The sequence below is a fragment of the Bufo gargarizans genome, chromosome 3, assembly GCF_014858855.1.
Source record: "Bufo gargarizans isolate SCDJY-AF-19 chromosome 3, ASM1485885v1, whole genome shotgun sequence".
NCBI classification, from domain to species: Eukaryota; Metazoa; Chordata; class Amphibia; order Anura; family Bufonidae; genus Bufo; species Bufo gargarizans.
In genome coordinates, this window is record NC_058082.1 from 602,681,083 (window position 1) to 602,702,697 (window position 21,615).

Consider the following 21,615-nt stretch of genomic DNA (forward strand, 5'->3'; position numbering starts at 1 on the left):
GAGCTGCAGTAGAAAGGACACGCTCCCGAGCTGCCAGGCTGAAGATAATCTAGCAGAGAAATTGGAGCAGTGAATGAGGAGATCTCTGGATCCATGCGAGGTACAGAGCCATCAATCAATCATGGCATAACCACTTTAAGTAGTAGACGTCTTATATACCCAGTGTTAGAAAGATAAAAGTTTACAAAAGCAAACAAAGAAGCTCCTTCCCCTCCTTGCAGCCATGGTGGAGGAACTTCACATGGACATTCATTTCTTAATAGATTTACTTCATGTCCATGTGCACATGGCTCTATTATGGCTCTTTGCACGAGTTGCATAAGCAGCGGCCAGTGCGCAATCTGGTTCTGTACTTGGCATGAGAGCTGTAAACAGGGGCAGATTGGCCATATACCCTACAGGGAAATTTCCCGGTGGGCCGATGCCTAGGAGGGCCAACTAAGCCCTCCTCACATCCGCCAGCCGGGTTCATAATGAACTGATTCTCTCTTATTCACCCGACCAACAGCCTCAGGTGCCCTCCTGAATTCAACTGTATCGATGTCCTCAGGCGCAGGTGGCAGTATTTTGTACTGCACTGTGGTATTTGGTTCAGCTGGGGCGCTATATTACTCTGGCCTTTGGTGTAGCTGGCCCTGCCTACTTCAATTGTCCCTACCTAATTATGCTACCCCGTATTCCATCGATTTGGAGTCACTTTTACCTTTTTTTCCCAGGGTCAATTTTAGTTCCCAGTCCGCCCTTGACTGTAAACCTGTATGTCCTACCAATGTGGACATTTACTCATGCAGCTACCTAACTGTAGTATTCAGAAGAACTTCCATTACTATGACTATTGAAGAGCGTGGCTTTTATGCTCGATAAACATTAGGTAAAGCGTACATCTGGTGCTTCTAGATGATCCCAAAGAGAATGTATTTGAGCTTTCTACGATCATTGTATTTATGGCATAATCCCGACGTTGTGCAGAAGGGTGAGATGATTGTCCATTGGGTGCTAGAAGCCGTATAATAGCAATTCAAAGCAAGCTGCAAAGGTATTTTCCTCTCCAGCACAATAACTATAATGTCACCGCGTCTATGTATAACAATGGCACTGAGTAGTGAAACCCAATGGCCCTAAAGTTCATTTACCAAGTAATGCCATTATCTCCTCATAACTACTCCTCACGCTGAGCCACGCTCTCCGGAGGCGTTTATTGTGGATTTAAGTGCAAAAAAAAAAAGCTTTTGATGAATAAATTGAGTAGAAATTGTTACACTTTCTTATTTTTTTTTCCGCCATCATTCTGAACAATTCGGTGACATTCCCTTTGGATCTGTTCTTACTCTTGGGAGACACCGCACTTACGAACAGCCTGCCATGCTCTTTGTTCAATTTTCCCAAGCAATTATGTCAGCATTGTTTGAAATCCATTAGCTGTTCTTTTTTTTTTTTTTTTTCTTCTTCTTTTTTTTCTTCCTCTCAGAAAATCGGTGAGTTTTACAGCGCACATTAATTTATACATTCACTTACAGATTGAAAGAAGTCTTTGAATTGTTCCAGACGATAAATGTACTTTGCCTGAAGTTTTGTTTTCCGCTGATAAAAAATTATCGTAAAATTTTCCACCCATCGAAACTGTACGTTTTTCTACTTTACTCCTCATAGCAATTTATTCTGAGTGACAACTAATGGGGCTTCGCATTAACCCATGAAGACTTTTATAGAAAAAGTTTTTCCCTCTTTGGTGATGGAAGAGACCACTTATGGGATGATTAGTGAGTAACTTTTTGTTCGGGGAGAGTAAATGCTCTTTTAAAGGGAATCTGTCACCAGGATTTTGTGTATAGAGCTGAGGACATGGGTAGCTAGATGGCCGCTAGCACATCCGCAATACCCAGTCCTCATAGCTCTGTGTGCTTTTATTGTGTAAAAAAAAATGATTCGATACATATGCAAATTTCCTGAGATGAGTCCTGTACGTGAGATGAGTCAGGGACAGGACTCATCTCGGGTTAATTTGCATATGTGTCAAATCAGTTTTTTTACACAATAAAAGCACACAGAGCTATGGGGACTGGATATTGCGGATGTGCTAGCGGCCATCTAGCAACCCATGTCCTCAGCTCTATACACAAAATCCCGGTGACAGGTTCCCTTTAAGCTCATAATTTATAGAGAGTTTTCTTTCAGAATTTTTATAAAACTGACAACTTTTGATGCTGATGACATGTTAGCAGTTATTTTACTACAACCATTAACAACCCCTACAACCGGGGCCAAAGAAAGAAGAACGCCAGCTTTTTCTTATCTATTCTGCCGTCGTTGGATATCTGGGAGGACGGTGCATGTGGGGCCCTTGTGATGTGCACCATGTACTTTGATTTTTAATTACAAGGTGCTGTTTGTGCTTTCATTTTGTACAATCAGTGGCATCACCTTATTGGCAGTGCGCAATATTTGTGATCATTAAAGAGGTTTTCTGCAATGACTATGGTTTTTGACAGATATGTTCATGTAGTTGGTTCTCCGTGTTTTTCTTTTTCAATTTGGACTCCCCTGACCAATTTTCACCAAGTGATTTGTTTCCTTTTTGTGTCCACTTCTATATTATTAGAGGAAAATACATTGTTCTAACAATTATCAGCTGTTATTCCCCCTTATATTTTTCAAAATGACTTTGTCTCAGAAATCTTTGATAAATCTGTCTTGGTGAGAATAGGATGGCCATTTGATACTCAACTTATATCATCCCATACAAGTCTTTGGAAAGGGGAGGGGAAGACGTGAGCAAGAACTGAGACAGGACTCCAGTAGAGACACCAAAGAGACTGCTGCATCTAAATGGACAGTTTTTATCTCAGTCTAAATGATTCATTCACATCAGTACATGTCTGATAAAAAAAGTTCATGCAAATCTCTCCCAGGATTCAAACCTGGGATACATGCAAAACCAATCACAAAGCTAAAGCTATAGCATTACCACAGAGATGCATGTCTTTTCTATGCTTATAAGCTATCATATATTACTAGTGACTATATAATCATATATTGTGCTTGTGAATAAAGCAGAAATATATGAATATATAATATATTAATATATATAAGTTTTCTAAGCATATCTCAGTATGGTGAAGCTATAGTATATAGAGGATATGATATGTAGATGCTAGGACACAGCTCTGCGCTCGGCATGTCTAGCCCTGTCAATTAAGCATAGGGGGGAGTGTGCAGAGCAGAGGGGGTGTTACAAAGCAGTGCTCAAAGGATTCAGCCCCACCTCCTGGTGCTCAAACTTATCATTTGCATATGAATAAAAACATAGATTTCTGTGCAGCTATTTAGCATACAGACTAAAAAAATACATTGTTTTAATCGGTGTGATGAGCCTTACCAGCCAATATGTCTGGTTGATCCTGGTGACAGAACCGCTTTAATAATACTTTTTTAAAACCCAAGTATGTATATATTTTTAATCATACCCTTGATGTGGAGTTGTAACTGAGATTTCCTTCATCTAAGGCAAGCTGTCCCCCAGCTATGAATCTGTATGAACTATCTTTACCGAAACCTGACTGTTAAGGTTAGCTTTTACATAAAGCAATGTTATACAACATGATACATAAAGGTTTCAAACATGAAAGTGTATCTCCAACAAAAAATTAAGACTTTAGTAAGAAAGAGTTACTAAACACCTAAACATATACAGTAACTATGTATGGTTTTTCTGTAGGATGTGCCTGTTTGTGTCCCAGAATTTTCCTTCTTATATCAAAGTTTAGGTGGAATTCACTGTCTGAAATCTACCAGTGTAAACCATGATGACTCTGTTGCTTCTCTCGTCACCCGGTCATCTAGAAAGCCTGTCTCATTCCTTTCTTCCCAGCAGTTATTCACTTTTGAGAGAACTTTACCATCCCTCTCAAGAGAAACATATTTACCCATCAGGTGGACTTCAGACTACTCGATATGTAACTCTCCATATAAACGTCTTCTCACTGAGTTTATGTGGGTGAGGAGGAATCGGGACTTAGGGCCTCCATCCTAGTCATCTATGGGGATCAAAACCTATGATGGGGACTCTATTTGGATTTCAGGAATGCTCAATCAAAAGTGAATTTGTCTCCCCAAGTAGACCAAATATTAAATGGAATAGCTACAGGCAGGCTGTGGAAAACCTATAGGGCAGGGCTGGCCAACCTGTGGCTCCCCAGCTGTTGTAAAACTACAACTCCCACCATGCTTTGCTGTAGGCTGATACCTGTAGGCAGTCTGGGCATGCTGGGAGTTGTAGTTTTGCAACAGCTGGAGAGCCTCAGGTTGGCCATCCCTGCTATAGGGTGTATTGAGAAGAAGCCAAGCTTACATCACTAGGGGGAAATATATTCATCTTGCTGCACTAGTTTTTAAATATCCTGGCCAAGACAGAGCAGAATCTGGGCACCCACGTCCTATTCCCCATCAGCCCCCTCTTAGTCACAGCTGTGCAATTGTAAATAGGGTTACCCATTGACCCAAATCTTGTTACAATAAAGTGAAACAAATTCGAAGATTACATTTTATGGGAATCAGTTCATAACTAAATACTTTATCGAGAGGTTACTTACATCTTGATTAGACATCTCCCAGTATGGCCTCTCTCCGTAAGACATCACTTCCCACATCACAATCCCATAACTCCAGGTATCACTTGCAGAAGAAAACTTTCGATAGGCTATTGCTTCTGGGGCTGTCCACCGGATGGGAATTTTTCCACCCTAAAAATGCAAAGTATCATTATTATAATAGTTTCCATAGTTTAAAAAGTAAAGAAATTTACGAAGTATTTTTTAGCAAGTACTTGGATATCCCTGTACTCGCCAAGTAAGTAAACTGAGCCAGTTGCGTAAAATCACAAATATTCAATTTGAGACAAAGGTAGCAATGGCGTGTAGTGGAGCCAGGTCATGCCAGGGCACTTTTTATTGCAGCCAAGGTGCAAGAGGTGGATCCTGCAAGAGGTGAGTTATCGCTGGTACCTGTTACTAGGGGCCCATTATGGGGACCCTGCTACTGGGGATCCTGTGACTGTGTCTGTATAGGGTTACTATGGTAGGCAAACTATGGGCAATGCAGTGAATAATCATTGAGGGGATATATGACTGTTATGGGAGACCTGTGACTGCCTGTTATAGCTACAGATGTAGTACAGTTAACACACATGCTCTATGAGACGTGTTATCTAAACTAAGTGCGTTACGCAAACACCTTCAATTGCTTTTCAATGGCTTTTGTTTCAAGATAACGCGATGAGTTAAGAAATTTGAGTCAAGAGTGTGTGTGTTAACCCTGCTACATCTGTATTACTGTTTGGGGGTGTATAGCTGCCACCATTATGGGATTCTGTGCATGGCTTTCACTGTTATGGCAAAGATCTATGGCTATCGCTGTCATGGGGTGATCTATGTCTGACACCAATTAATTTATTTGTGTTGCTACAGAGGCTGGAAATGACTGCAGCAGAAAAGGAGCAAATATGTCTCAGTAGTAAATTCTGCAATCTCCAGGAGAAGTCATGGTGATGTGGGCCAGATGGAGAAGAAAAGGAAAGTTTATCTACAATCAGAGATGGTGTCAATTGTGAGTCACTGAATTTAACTTTACCATAATCACTTATATATTTTAAAGAGCTCCTGTGTACCACTGGTGTTTATCTATATGGTTACTATGGTATTATGTAATTTCTTACCGCAGTCATTAGTTGTAAAACCACACCCTTTATTTACACAGATGGATACAAATGCATTGCTAACCGGATAGAGCCACTTATTCTGCTATCTACAATTATTCTGCTTCTTTTCCTAGAGTCCTGACACTTTTTTTTAGAAGGAGGGCTATACCGCTAAGAATAATATTAACACTACTGGGTATCTGGTGATATGTTCCTTAGCTGGGTCTATTCTTCCATGTCTGGGATGCTAATTCCAAGTGCACATTATCTCATTGGGTTCACTCTGCTTAATGCTGTCTAGGAAGAATGTCCTAAATATGCTAAATGCTCGCTTGCCATTTAGTTGCCATTTAGAGATATTCCTAAATGATCTGAGTACTGAAGAGGATTCATCAAACCTGTCATATTCTTACTCCAGAAAACCTTTATCCGTAACTGGATTTAGTTTTTTTTTTTTCCCCAAGCGGGTCAATGCTGCATTTCTGCCTAGCTTATAAAACTATAATGAGCTGGGAGAAAAATGCAAATTTGATTCCTAAGCAGTATGCAGTATTAACAGAGCTATTGAAACGTTCATGATCCGGGCTTCGCCGCTGTGTCTTCTGACTCATGACAATGCTGAATTACCTCTAAATGTAATTAAATGTCAATTTCCAGAGGGCTGTCAAGAATCTGCGCTAATGAGGATACAAGTGTCACACGGACTGAGTAAAGTGTAGTAGCATTGCCAGAGGAGGACCACTCTGCGCAGTGTCACAGATCAGGTACTGCACAACTGTCTCATGTTCAAAGTTAAAAATGAAACATTCCTTTAAGATGCCAAATTCCACTGAGTATGACAAGTACGCCTGAAGTCTGTGCCTCCTCTCCGAGCACTTTTTTCCCCTCTCAGTATTCTTTTGTTATGATCAATTAAGTGGAAAAATGTCGTGGGAGATGCTTGACAAGAAAAAAGTACATCTCGCTATTTAAAATATTAATCCCCTGCAATTTTTTTCAGAATCGTGTCTAATATCTCCATGCTGGGTACCGCGTGGAAAACAAGATTATATGTAATGGGCAAACAATACATAGACGAACATTATTTGCTCTTTTATTATTCTTTATTACACGACCGTAGTGTTTTGCGGTCCGCAAAACACGGATACCGCAATTTGCGGACCGCACATGGCCGACACTGTGATAGAAATGCCTATTCTTGTCCACAATTGTGGTCAAAAATAGGACTTGCTCTATATTTTTTGCGGGGCCTCGGAATGGAACTACGGGTGCGGTCCCATTCATACGGGCAGTCTGAATGAGCCCTTATTTACATAGCGCCAACAAATTCTGCAGCGCTGTACACAAAATGTATTCCCTTTCATTGGATCCTGACCCCAGAGAAGCTGACAATCTGGTTCCTCTGTCTGCAGGGCTACAATCACTACATACACATGTTTCTTCTGGACCGCTGCGCAATGGCATCTGATGGCATCTGATGGCACCGGTCGTGACGAGGATCATCTTAAAGGTGGGTTGTGCCACGAAAAAAAATTCTACAATTTTCAAACCAACACCTGGATCTGAATACTTTTGTAATTGCATGTAATTAAAAATTTAGTAAAGCCAGTGAGTTATTCAATAAAATGTATCTGTATAGCGCCACCTGCTGTTTGTTCTTTTCCTTGTTTTGTTCTGGTCTGACATGCTTACTCAACTGCCACCAGCCATATCTTCTGTTAGAAGCTGTGGCAGTTACAGGGAGAGAGCTGCAGCAGAAAGGACACACCCACTGAGCTGTCAGCCTGAGGAGAATCTAGCAGAGCAAATGGAGCAATGAATGAGAAGATCTCTGGATCCATGTACAGGGCTGGTTCTAGATTTGTTATAAAGAGATTATCATGTACTATATGGTGTCTGATTTTCATTTCGCACATGGATCATGGCACAACCCCTTTAACTGGTTTCCAATGAACCTATGTAGTGTCCTACTAGGTAAATGTGGGCACTACACAAGGGTCAATTGGGCCACGTGGTACTCCTACTCCTGAGGGACAGTGGCAGTGTATTTCACAGTCCATTTTAATATGTATTTATGTGTATCTTCCCTGTGATGTGTGCAGCAGGCCTATTAGGGAGTAGTTCAGCCTCCTAGACACTAGAGGGAGCTAGGGAACCCTTAGTATATATATTTAGGCCCAGACAGGGAGAGGTCAGTCTGTGTAGTCAGGAGTCTGTGGAGAGACAGAAGTGAGAGGGCACCTTAGCCAGAGAGAAGCTGAGGGCCTCCTCCTGACATGCAGCTAGACAGCCCAGGCTTCTAGTTGCCACCAGGAGGCTAGTGGAAGGAGTCTAGCCTGCCTGAAGTTCTTGAGCCAGAGTTAGCTCAGAAGATTTGCCCCAGGAGAAGGGTTTGCCTCCTCAGAGAAACCAAGTTCCCATCAAGCAGAGCAGAGTCATTATTCCAGCTAGACAAGTAAGCTGAAGGGCAGAAGGATTTAGTTTCAAAAACCATTTATTGGTTTATCAAATACTGAGCATAAGAGTCATTACATCGGCAAATGTTAAATCAAAGAACATAAAACAAAAATATTCTTGGAGTTACACGCAACAAACATCGCAGTAGGTTATGAGTCATTGGATAATACATACATAATTATATGTGGAGAGAGAGAAAGGGCGTCATTCACATAAGCCAGTCTGAAGTCACAAAGAGTTAGAGAGAAATGCTGTATCGGATGTTTGAAGAATGAGGGGAAGCTATCCAAGGTTCCCATACCCTTTCAAAGGCGGCATACGTGTCGGTACGAATGGCTGAGAGCTTTTCACATAATAATATTCTATTGACCCTATCCAGGACAGCCTGAAAGGATAAGGAATTTGAACGCCATTTAAAAGCTATGTGGATCTTGGCTGCCATGAGTATGAATTGGGCCAGCTTGAATTTGGCAAAGGGCAATCTATGGGGTTTATCCCCTAGCAGACAGAAGGTAACTGTCATTGGATAAGGGTATCCCAAAACCGATGAGACTAAATTTGTCACCTTGCTCCAAAACCTCCCAGCCATTCGGCATGACCACCACATATGTATCATAGACCCTATCTCACCGCACCCTCTAAAGCATATCGGGGATACCTCTGGGTATATACTATGTAAGCGGGCTGGAACCATATAAATCCTATGGAGCACCTTTACCGAGGACTCGGCCAAAGTGACTTGCCAAGAGCCCTTCGTAAGGGTTGTAGAACGCTCCGACCACTTGGAGGGTGAAAATTCTCGGCTTAAGTCCTCTTCCCAAGCCCTCATGTACGGCATCTTATAGCCAACTGGAACTGCATTAAGTGCTGCATACATTCTAGACAATAACCCCTGTCTGTACAGAGAAAAATTGATTGAACGCTCAAATGGTGATAATTCTATGGGGCGGTCCGACGGCATAATTGTTCTGAAAAAGGAGAAAATTTGGTGCATGGTATAGTGCTCTCTAGTGGGAGGAGAGAACTTCTCTATAAAATCCGTAGAAGAGATCAGTCTACCTCTATTCAAAAATTTGAGTAGGGAACATAGGTTATTGTTCACCCACCAATCCAGTACGTGCGACTGAGTACCTGGTAGGAAAGCAGGATTCCCCAACAGATTTTCCAATGGCGAGGGTCTGCCCTGCAGTGTAGACTTAAATCGGACCGACCTCCAAAGTAGGATAGAGTAGTATGACAGTATTGAGTTAGTATGCAGAACCTGAGGAATGGGAGAGGTTGACCAAATTAAAGCCCTCCAGGTGTAGGGTTTAAAGTTGTCGAGCTCCATCCCGATCCAGATAGGGTGTTCTCGCGGGTCAAGAAGGGTCAAGAACATCTGGGCCAATCTCGCTGCCCTATAATACTTCACAAAATCGGGTACTGACAAGCCTCCCTGGGTTCTATGTCTACACATCGTCGCTCTAGATATACGCTGCCGTTTATTTGCCCAGATAAACTTCATCACATCTCTCTGTATGGATTCCAGGTCCTTGATAGGGACTGGAACTGGCAAGGTTCTAAACAAATATAGTAACCTAGGTAGGACTACCATCTTGATTATGTTTATTCTACCTATCCAAGATATTTGCATGGTTTGCCATGCCAGTAAGTCCTGTCGTATTTTACGATATATGGGCAGGTAATTGGTCTTATAAACTAGGCTCAAACTACCTGGTATCTGGGTCCCTAGGTAAGTAAAGTGCTGGGGTCTATATTGAAAGGGGAAATTATGCATTATTGCTAGCCTAGTAGAGTCCGGGGTATTGCATAAAAGTAACTCGGACTTGGCATGGTTAATAGATAGTCCTGATGCTTTAGTAAAGGATTCCAACAGTTTCATGAGGGAAGGAAAAGTAATTAAGGGGTTAGTAATAGTGAGTAGCAGGTCGTCTGCAAACAGACTAAGTTTATATTCTGACCCCCCTGTCATGAATCCCTTTATATCTGGGTGTGATCTAATATGAGTAGCCAGGGGTTCTATGGCAAGGGCGAATAAAGCTGGGGAAAGGGGGCACCCCTGTCTCGTACCTCTGTTGATGCGTATGGGGGAGGGGCTAGTTGTGGGAAGTTTAAGGTAGGCCTCCGGAGTAGAGTAGATAGCCTGTATAGCAGCCAAAAAGTGACCATTGATACCCATTCTAGAGAGGACCTCATACAGATAGGACCAGGCTACAGTATCAAAGGCCTTCTCAATATCAAGTGCTAGGAGAGCTAAAGGGGTTTTGTGCTTGCCAGATGAGTGGATAATATTCAAGATTTTCCTGATATTGTCAGGGGCCTCCCTTCCTGGTATAAACCCAACTTGATCTTTGTGCACAAGGGATGGTAGAAATCTCTTGAGTCTATTTGCTAATATAGAGGTGAAGATTTTATTATCAATATTTAGGAGGGAAATCGGTCTGTAATTGGATGGGAGTAGCGGGTCCCTATTGGGCTTGGGGATAACTGTAATGGACGCTTTAAGAAATTCCTCAGGAGGAATAGACCCCTGCAATAGTTGGTTACAATAATTCGTTACATGGGGGGTAAGGTGGTGACTAAATTTTTTATAATATAATGCAGAATACCCGTCAGGCCCAGGGGCCTTGCCTAATTTCAGGGAATTAATGGTATAGGTCACTTCGTCCGCCGTGATCGGGCTATTTAGTTCCGTTTGAGCTTCTGTTGTTAATGAGGGAAGTCGAATAGATGATAGGAAACTGTCAGTTTGAATACTAGTGTCACTTTCCGGGGCAGAGTAAAGGGATTTATAATAATTATGGAAGATCGTATAGATGGTGTCAGGATTGGAAGTGACCTGCCCAGGCCTGGTACGTATCTGGTAGACCTGATTGATCCTCTGTTTAGACTTGAGCTGACTGGCTAATAGTTTGTCCGGCTTATTCGCATATTTATAATAATAGGAGTTGGTCCACCTAAGAGCTTTTTCAGCATTGTTCGAGAGTACCATATTCAGTTGTTGTTTAGCATCTTTAATTGCTTTGAGTAGGTATAATGTAGGGGATCTTTGGTGCGCCCAGACCAACCTTTTCAACTTGGCCTCTAACCCTATTTGAGCATGAGACCTCTCTTTCTTTCTCTTGGAGGCAACTCTAATTAACCTTCCCCTCATAAAGGCTTTGTGGGTCAGCCAAAGTGTCATAGGGTTAACTTCAGGGGTATTGTTGTCAATAAAGAAGCCCTCAAGATCCTCCTGTAGTTGGGTGAATACGGTGGGATTAGTAAGGATGGATTCATTTAATCTCCAGTGAAAGGAGGCTGTCGTTTGACCGGGTATCAAAAAATCGGAAATAACTAGATCATGATCTGACCATGATGATACCACGTGCCTAGAATAAGACATGTATGGTAAAATAGAGGTGGATGCTAATATCATGTCAATTCGAGTGTAGAGTCGATGGGCAGGTGAGTAGTATGTGTACCCCCTCTGTGGGCCATTGTGCTCCCTCCACGTGTCCGCCAAGGACAATGAGTGCAGCACCTGATCTATCAGTTTCACTTTTGATGCCGGGCGAGGAGCAGCGGGGGGGACAGAACGGTCCAAGACCGGATGTAGTGTAAAATTGAAATCCCCACACCACAATAACTTCTGAAATGTAAGGGTTTCAATCACCTTGCTTACAGATTCGAAAAAGTGAATAGGGTCATCTGTGGGTGCATATGAATTAACAATACAATAGGATTCATCTTGATGGGTTCCCACCAAAATCACATACCTCCCATTGGGGTCAATACAAGTCTGCGTTACAGTGAAAGAGAATGAATTTCTAAGTAAAGTGATAACTCCCCTGCATTTTGATGTAAAAGAAGAGGAGTGGAAGTTAGAATATTGTGGGTGGAAGTGTTTCGGGTGTGATGTTGTAGTAAAGTGCGTCTCTTGAAGACAGATGACGTCAGGCGTATGTTTAAGGTAGGTTGCAAAGGCCGCTTTCCTTTTCATGGGGGAATTAAACCCCCTTACATTGTGTGATATTAGTTTACACATAATAGTATTGTAAGTAGCAAAACTCTGTAGAGATATGTCCCGACATCACCTACCCCCCGAGACACCTCCACCCAAGCCCTGTCTTTCACACTAGGACTCACAGTGACATTAATGACCGCATAATCCAAGAAAAAAACATAAGAACTGTAAAACAGTATAACATCCTGAGGGAACAGGAATTTAAAGGGGTTGGCCACCTTATGCATAAAAAAAATAAAATGGCCCCAGATAATAACTAAAGTCAAGAGATATTAGTATAATGATAGATATACTGTGTATGTATCATTTTTCTAATGTGTTCAGCATAGTGTGCTCCCATAGATGACAGGCTGTGTGGGTGGAGCTACAGCAAAGTGAAAGTAAAAATCCCAGCATGCATCACAGCAAGCATCTTCAGAGGAGTGGTCACATGACATCCCTGACCAACTGTGATACCATAGTTACAACAGCACCTCAGATGTCATTTCATCACAGACAAGTCAGCATAATGATGAGAATCATACAAATTTTCTAGATGAATACCATATTAGCAGTTCCATATTACTAAATTATCACCTATGTAGGGTCAACTGTGACAGGCTGAGCTAAATACAAACAGAAGCGCTCCTACTTCCCCTCCAGCAGCACTGAATCCTGTCAAAGGAAATATAAACTAAATATATATACAAAAAGTTAGGCTACTTTCACACTAGCGTTATTCTTTTCCGGCACTGAGTTCCATCGTCAGGGCTCTATGCTGGAAAAAAACTGATCAGTCACATCCCCATGCATTCTGAATGGAGAGCAATCCGTACAGGATGCATCAAGATGTCTTCAGTTCAGTCATTTTGACTAATCAGAATGGAGAGAATACTGCAGCATGCTGCGGTATTATCTCTGTCCTAAATTCTGGAAGACATGCAGGAATGCAGGATCCGACTTGCATTAGTGCCGGATCCGGCATTAAAATTACCGCAACGACGGATCCGGCATTTGGGTCTGCGCATGCTCTGACCGCAAAAAACACGGATGCTTTTTTTGCAGATGACACTGCAGATGACACCTGAGTAACGGATCAGGCATTTCAATGCATTTGTCATACGGATTAGGATCCTGATCCATCTGACAAATGCCAACAGTCTGCATGCGTTTTGACAGATCCGGGAGGCAGTTCCATCGCCAGAACTGCCTGCCGGAATCCTCTGCCGCAAGTGTGAAAGTAGCCTTTGGGATGTCTAGAATATATAAATATTATACACAGTTGAGTCCCATTATTATTACTTTTTTTAAAGTTTTATTCGATCATAATTTTTTTTTTTTTACCAAACTCGTAAAAAACCATCTATTTCACGGTTGTTTTGACACAGTTTTTATTTTATTGTTTTACTGCATTCACCTGAGGGGTTAGACCATGTGATATTTTTGTAGAGCAGGTAGTTACAAATGCAGCGATACCTAATATGTATAGTTTTTTTTAAAGGGATTCTGTCACCTGGATTTTGCCTATACAGCTGTGGACATCAGTCTCAGGGAACTAACTGCACATGCGCTACATCACTAAGTTAGAACGCTGTAATCTCGTAGCTAACGCATGCGCAGTTCATTCCCTGAGGCTGATGCCAGCACAGGGAAGGAACACTATGCCGGCACTGACATGCGGCGTACTCGCGCATGCGCAAGATTGCGGTGTTCTAACTTGGTGACCTCCGGGAGCAAGGCGGAGATTCGGAGGGTTTGGCTGGGTTCCTGAAATGTTAGTAACAGCCTTTGGGCTCCTTACTTGCCTCATTTACATATTTTTTACCTAAATATAAGCACTATAGCGCTATCTAGCAGCACATGTCCGCAGCTCTATAGTAAAAATCCAGGTCACATTATCCCTTTAAAAAAATCTGTTTTACACAATGAAAGCATTTTTAAAAAAAATCTTATTTTAGTGTATCCTTTTTCTGAAAGACTTTTTATTTTTTGGGCGATTGTCTTATGTAGGGGCCCATTTTTTGCAGGATGAGTGGTTTTATTGGTACTATTTTGGAGTACATATTACTTTTTGATCTCTTGGCATTACACTTTTCGTTATGTTAGGTGACAAAAATGTTTTAATTTTTTATTAGATATATATATATCTCCTTTTTTTTCTTGCCGTTTACCTGAGACGGTTGGTTATGTTATATTTTTATACAGCTTGTAGTTACAGACGTGATGATTCCTTATAGGTCTGTGTGTATATATATATATATATATATATATATATCTATATCTATACACACATACACACATTTCTATATACACATGTTTACACACACACACACATTTATATATATATATATATACACACACACATTTATATATATATATATACACACACACATTTATATATATATATATATATATACATATACACACACACACACACACACTTATATATATATATATATACACACACACATTTATATATATATATATATATATATATATATATATATACATATACACACACACATTTTTAGGCTCCTTTCACACCTGCGTTCAGGTGTCCGCTCGTGAGCTCCGTTTGAAGGGGCTCACAAGCGGCCCTGAACGCAGCCGTCTGGCCCTAATGCATTCTCAGTGGAGGAGGATCCACTGAGAATGCATCAGTCTGGCGGCGTTCAGCCTCCGCTCCGCTCAGTGAGTGGACACCTGAACGCTGCAAGCAGCGTTCGGGTGTCCGCCTGGCCGTGCGGAGGCGAGCGGATCCGTTCCGACTTACAATGTAAGTCAATGGGGACGGATCCGTTTGAAGATGACACCATATGGCTCAATCTTCAAGCGGATCCGTCCCCCATTGACTTTCAATGTAAAGTCTGAACGGATCTGCTCAGGCTACTTTCACACTTAGAACATTTTTCTAAGTTATAATGCAGACGGATCCGTTCTGAACGGAGCCACCGTCTGCATTAATATGAGCGGATCCGTTCAGAACGGATCTGCTAGAACGCTAGTGTGAAAGTAGCCATATATATATATATACATACACATACACACATCATATATATATATACACATCTCTTCAAACATGACGGGTACATAGCTCTCCAGGGCTTCCCTGGAGAAGGCTTGTACGATGACCTTCTTCACGTGCTTGTGCTGGCTGTCATGCAGATTGGAGAGGCAGTCGGCCCCCAGGATGGTACAGACTGATTCCGGCCAGTGCAATAAATTTTATTTACTTATTTATTTTTAAAGTATACATATTAGGTATCGCTGCATTTGTAACTACCTGCTCTATAAAAATATCACATGGCCTAACCCCTCAGGTAAATAAAACAATAAAATGAATAAATGTGTAAAAACAACCAGTATGTGTTCCCCATTTTGCAAACACCCCATATGTGCTTGTAGCCTGCTGTATTGGCGCACAGCAGGCCTCTAGAGGCAAAGTGCAAAATATGTTTTTTTGCAGGCCTGAATTGGCAGACATGGATTTTAGCTGCCATTCAAATCGCTCCCAGGTCATGGTCTGACTGTAAATTGGAGTCTGGTAGAAAATGTCCGAACTCCAATATTGTCTAACGTTAGGGTTCTTTACTACGCCCATATGCAGCACGAGTCCCCAAAACTTCTTCATCTCTGCTGCATTTACTGGGGTCTAGCATATGGCGAACTAGGGTTCTGAGTAATGACTTGTTGGGCGTACAAATTGGTTTGGGCCACCATTAGATTTACAAAATATTCAGAGAAGAAGATTTTGAAAAAATCTAGCTCAGTGAAGCCCGCACAATCTACCAGAATTCCTGAGTGGCCCACAAACTCAGGAATTTGGGGCTGATAATTCTCAGGGGGTGGGGTCCATGTGGGCTCCATCAGCTGCTACCCTGGGGCACCTTCTAGAGGGTCCCTCATCAGCAGATGATGATGATCAGGAGGTAGAGAAGTAGAGGCAAGTGGCATCCTCTTCTCCCTCACTGCAAACTCGGTATTGGAGGCTAGCATGGCGTATGCCTCTTCAGCTGAGCATAGTCATTGGGATGAATGGGACCTTTTTTTTTTTGGGGGGTGTGAAACGTGTAAACCTTTATTTAGTGTGAGGGATGTGTATGTAGTGTTTTCACACATGGAGGGGCTTTTAATAAATTTTTAATTAAATTTAGAAAAAAAGTTGTAAAAAAAACTGTTTTCTGCGAATATAAAATTTTTTGCACAAACTGAGCGATCAGTAATGGACACAAATTGCACTTACGCAGATGGTGTGTTCGTGCAAAAATCTAAACTGACACTAACTGAAATTGAAATCAGCACAAATAATCCGCAGGTGCTGATCAGGCAGGTACGCACTGAAAAGCACTTGGAGGTCACAGCAAAAATAGTGCACTGACCAATTTGTGTCCGTAAAAAAAGGATGGGAGGGGGGTGGAAAGGGACAAGGGATCTGGAACAGCTACAAATGACAAAAAATCTGTGCAGCTATTCCAGATGTTGTTGTTATTTTCAGCAGCAAAAGGGTTACATTTGTAGTGGTGGTACAGCACAAGTCCCAGCAGAACAGATCCTCTGCATGCAGTAATCAGCTAGAATGGCTGCTTGCAGGGAAGTTCAGCCTCTTCCTGTGCAGCTATAGCGCTGCCATTGGCTGGAGCGTTGTTCCAGCCAATCGCAGCGCTGGCAGGGGACCCAAAAACTGGTGTCCCCTGCCTCACCTAGGATGTGACCGGTGCTGACCAGTTAAGCAACATCCACCGTCCCCTGACCTCCACCCGACCCTCTCCACAACTGCTGACAGCTTCCTGGGCTGCGATGTGACCAACACATTGATCAGCCAATTGCAGTGCTTGGAGCTGCAAGGGGGTGGATCGGCACCATGCTGCTCTTTCCTGGCATGGCCTGGCCTGCTAGTAAGAGCAGCCATGGTGCAGCGATTCCACCCCGATCTTCCCCCAGAGACCCACAGACCTCATGAAGTACATGTATGTCATGGTTCTTTAAGTCCCGTCAAAATATGACGAACATGTACGTCATGGGTCCTTAAGGGGTTAAAACAGCACACAGCAGCTATGGTGCTCGCGATCAGCCGCCATATTTAAATAACCACCCACCAAGGTATATTTACCTTGGGTGGTCAGGAAGGGGTTAAAACATTGTACAGGGAGTCCCCTTGTAGCAGTAAACGCTGCTCCTCAATGATCCGCAGGGCGGTGTAATGTGCGCGTCCGTTAGGCCATTGTTGGTGTCGAGGGCAGTGAGCGTTGGAGGCTTCATCCGAAGTCGCTTAGTTCTAAACTTAGGAGAAATACTGTACAGTGATTAGTCTCCATACAGTATTAGAATGTATGGGCTCCGAGGAGCCAAAGTAAGTTATTCACGAAGTTGCGAGAGATTTTATTGAATAACTCAGGTAGTTGATTTTTAAAGTGGAAAAACACTTTAAAACTTGAAACTAAACTCTGCTTCGGTTCAGAGATACTAGACGGGACCGAAACAGAGTTCAGTTTCTAGTTTTAAAGTGTTTTTCAACTTTAAAAATTAACTACCTGAGTTATTCAATAAAGTCTCTCGCAACTTCGTGAATAACTTACTTTGGCTCCTCGGAGCCCATACATTCTAATACTGTACGGAGACTAATCACTGTACAGTATTACACCGACGTTTTGAACGAGGAAACTTAGGATAAAGCATCTGAAGCTCGCTTCGCTCAACACTGCGTCCGTCTGTATGCACAGCTACAAGCGCCTAGAACACAGAAGAACTGGAAAAAAATAAATAAAAAAATGAATGAACAAAAATATATAGAATACATTTTTTTTGTTTCAACAATAAGTTTTTATTAAAAACAGTCAAACGGGCAGCTTTTACTTTGACTTGTACAGTAGAAAATATATAAGAATAAATATCGGGTGCGGAGAACATACAGAAAACCTGTTCTATTCAGTAAAAGATGTCACATACAACGTGGCCTCCCCAGATAGCAGCCCGAAAATAAAATCACACTGCACCCCCCCTCTGCATACAAAGTCACACTGCACCCCCCCTCTGCATACAAAGTCACACTGCACCCCCCCTCTGCATACAAAAAATCACACTGCACCCCCCTCTGCATACAAAAATCACACTGCACCCCCCCTCTGCATACAAAATCACACTGCACACCCCCCTCTGCATACAAAATCACACTGAACCCCCCCTCTGCATACAAAAATCACACTGCACCCCCCCCGTATACAAAATCACACTGCACCCCCCCCTCTGCGTAAAAAAAAAAAAAATCACACTGCACCCCCCCTCTGCATACAAAATCACACTGCACCCCCCCTCTGCATACAAAATCACACTGCACCCCCCTCTGCATACAAAATCACACTGCACCCCCCCTCTGCATACAAAATCACACTGAACCCCCCCTCTGCATACAAAAATCACACTGCACCCCCCCCCCGTATACAAAATCACACTGCACCCCCCCTCTGCGTAAAAAAAAAAATCACACTGCACCCCCCCTCTGCATACAAAATCACACTGCACCCCCCCCTCTGCATACAAAATCACACTGCACCCCCCCTCTGCATACAAAATCACACTGCACCCCCCCCCTCTGCATACAAAATCACACTGCACCCCCCCTGCATACAAAATCACACTGCACCCCCCCCTCTGCATACAAAATCACACTGCACCCCCCCCCTCTGCATACAAAAATCACACTGCACACCCCCCCCTCTGCATACAAAATCACACTGCACCCCCCCCTCTGCATACAAAATCACACTGCACCCCCCCTCTGCATACAAAATCACACTGCACCCCCCCTCTGCATACAAAATCACACTGCCACCCCCCCTCTGCATACAAAATCACACTGAACCCCCCCTCTGCATACAAAAATCACACTGCACCCCCCCCGTATACAAAATCACACTGCACCCCCCCTCTGCGTAAAAAAAAAAAAATCACACTGCACCCCCCCTCTGCATACAAAATCACACTGCAACCCCCCCCTCTGCATACAAAATCACACTGCACCCCCCCTCTGCATACAAAATCACACTGAACCCCCCCTCTGCATACAAAAATCACACTGCACCCCCCCCCCCCGTATACAAATCACACTGCACCCCCCCGTATACAAAATCACACTGCACCCCCCCTCTGCGTAAAAAAAAAAAAAAATCACACTGCACCCCCCCTCTGCATACAAAAATCACACTGCACCCCCCCTCTGCATACAAAATCACACTGCACCCCCCCTCTGCATACAAAATCACACTGAACCCCCCCTCTGCATACAAAAATCACACTGCACCCCCCCCGTATACAAAATCACACTGCACCCCCCCTCTGCGTAAAAAAAAAAAATCACACTGCACCCCCCCCTCTGCATACAAAATCACACTGCACCCCCCCTCTGCATACAAAATCACACTGCACCCCCCCTCTGCATACAAAATCACACTGCACCCCCCCCGTATACAAAATCACACTGCACCCCCCCTCTGCGTAAAAAAAAAAAATCACACTGCACCCCCCCCTCTGCATACAAAATCACACTGCACCCCCCCTCTGCATACAAAATCACACTGCACCCCCCCTCTGCATACAAAATCACACTGCACCCCCCCCCCCTCTGCATACAAAATCACACTGCACCCCCCCTCTGCATACAAAATCACACTGCACCCCCCCCTCTGCATACAAAATCACACTGCACCCCCCCTCTGCATACAAAATCACACTGCACCCCCCCCTCTGCATACAAAATCACACTGCACCCCCCCCCCCTCTGCATACAAAATCACACTGCAACCCCCCCCCCCTCTGCATACAAAATCACACTGCACCCCCCCCCCCCTCTGCATACAAAATCACACTGCACCCCCCCCCTCTGCATACAAATCACACTGCACCCCCCCTCTGCATACAAAATCACACTGCACCCCCCCTCTGCATACAAAATCACACTGAACCCCCCCTCTGCATACAAAATCACACTGAACCCCCCCTCTGCATACAAAATCACACTGAACCCCCCCTCTGCATACAAAATCACACTGAACCCCCCCCTCTGCATACAAAATCACACTGCACCCCCCCCCTCTGCATACAAAATCACACTGAACCCCCCCTCTGCATACAAAATCACACTGAACCCCCCCTCTGCATACAAAATCACACTGAACCCCCCCCCCTCTCTGCATACAAAATCACACAGTCCCCCCCCATACAATATTACTCGGCCCCCCTGCACACAATATTACACAGTCGTCCCCCCATACAATATTACTCAGCCCCCTGCTCACAATATTACTAAGGCTACTTTCACACTAGCGTTCGATCGGATCCGTCTGCATTATATTGGCAAAAAAAGCTAAGTGTGAAAGTAGCCTTAGACGGATCCGTTCAGACTTTACATTGAAAGTCAATGGGGGACGGATTCGCCTGATTATTGAGCCATATTGTGGCATCTTCAAACGGATCCGTCCCCATTGACTTACATTGTAAGTCTGGACGGATCCGCACGCCTCCGCACGGCCAGGCGGACACCCGAACGCTGCAAGCAGCGTTCAGGTGTCTGCCTGCTGTGCGGAGCGGAGGCTGAACGCCGCCAGACTGATGCATTCTGAGCAGATCCGCGTCCACTCAGAATGCATTGGGGCTGGACGGAAGCGTTCGGGTCCGCTTGTGAGCCCCTTCAAACGGAGCTCACGAGCGGACAGCCGAACGCTAGTGTGAAACTAGCCTAAGCCCCCCTGCTCACAATATTACTAAGCCCCCCTGCTCACAATATTACAGTCTCCCCCATACAATATTACGAAGCCCCCTGCTCACAATATTACACAGTCCCCCCCATACAATATTACACAGTCCCCCCCATACAATATTACACAGTCCCCCCATACAATATTACACAGTCCCCCCCCATACAATATTACACAGTCCCCCCCCATACAATATTACACAGTCCCCCCATACAATATTACACAGTCCCCCCCATACAATATTACACAGTCCCCCCATACAATATTACACAGTCCCCCCCATACAATATTACACAGTCCCCCCCATACAATATTACACAGTCCCCCCCATACAATATTACACAGTCCCCCCCATACAATATTACGAAGCCCCCTGCTCACAATATTACACAGTCCCCCCATACAATATTACACAGTCTCCCCCATACAATATTACGAAGCCCCCTGCTCACAATATTACACAGTCCCCCCATACAATATTACACAGTCTCCCCCCATACAATATTACGAAGCCCCCTGCTCACAATATTACGAAGCCCCCTGCTCACAATATTACACAGTCCCCCCATACAATATTACACAGTCCCCCCATACAATATTACACAGTCTCCCCCCATACAATATTACAAAGTCCCCTGCACACAATATTACACAGTCCCCCCATACAATATTACACAGTCTCCCCCATACAATATTACACAGTCTCCCCCATACAATATTACGAAGCCCCC

At 43.5% G+C, this 21,615-nt stretch overlaps 1 protein-coding gene across 1 annotated transcript in view; it reads right to left on the reverse strand.

Annotated features, from left to right (window-relative positions):
- EPHA6 (EPH receptor A6) overlaps window positions 1-21,615 on the reverse strand; it is a 983,829-nt gene that overhangs the window by 20,444 nt on the left and 941,770 nt on the right. The window contains exon 14 of the mRNA XM_044284497.1: window positions 4,590-4,739. Within this exon, the coding sequence (XP_044140432.1) occupies window positions 4,590-4,739 (150 nt within the window). The remainder of the gene's footprint in view (window positions 1-4,589; window positions 4,740-21,615) is intronic.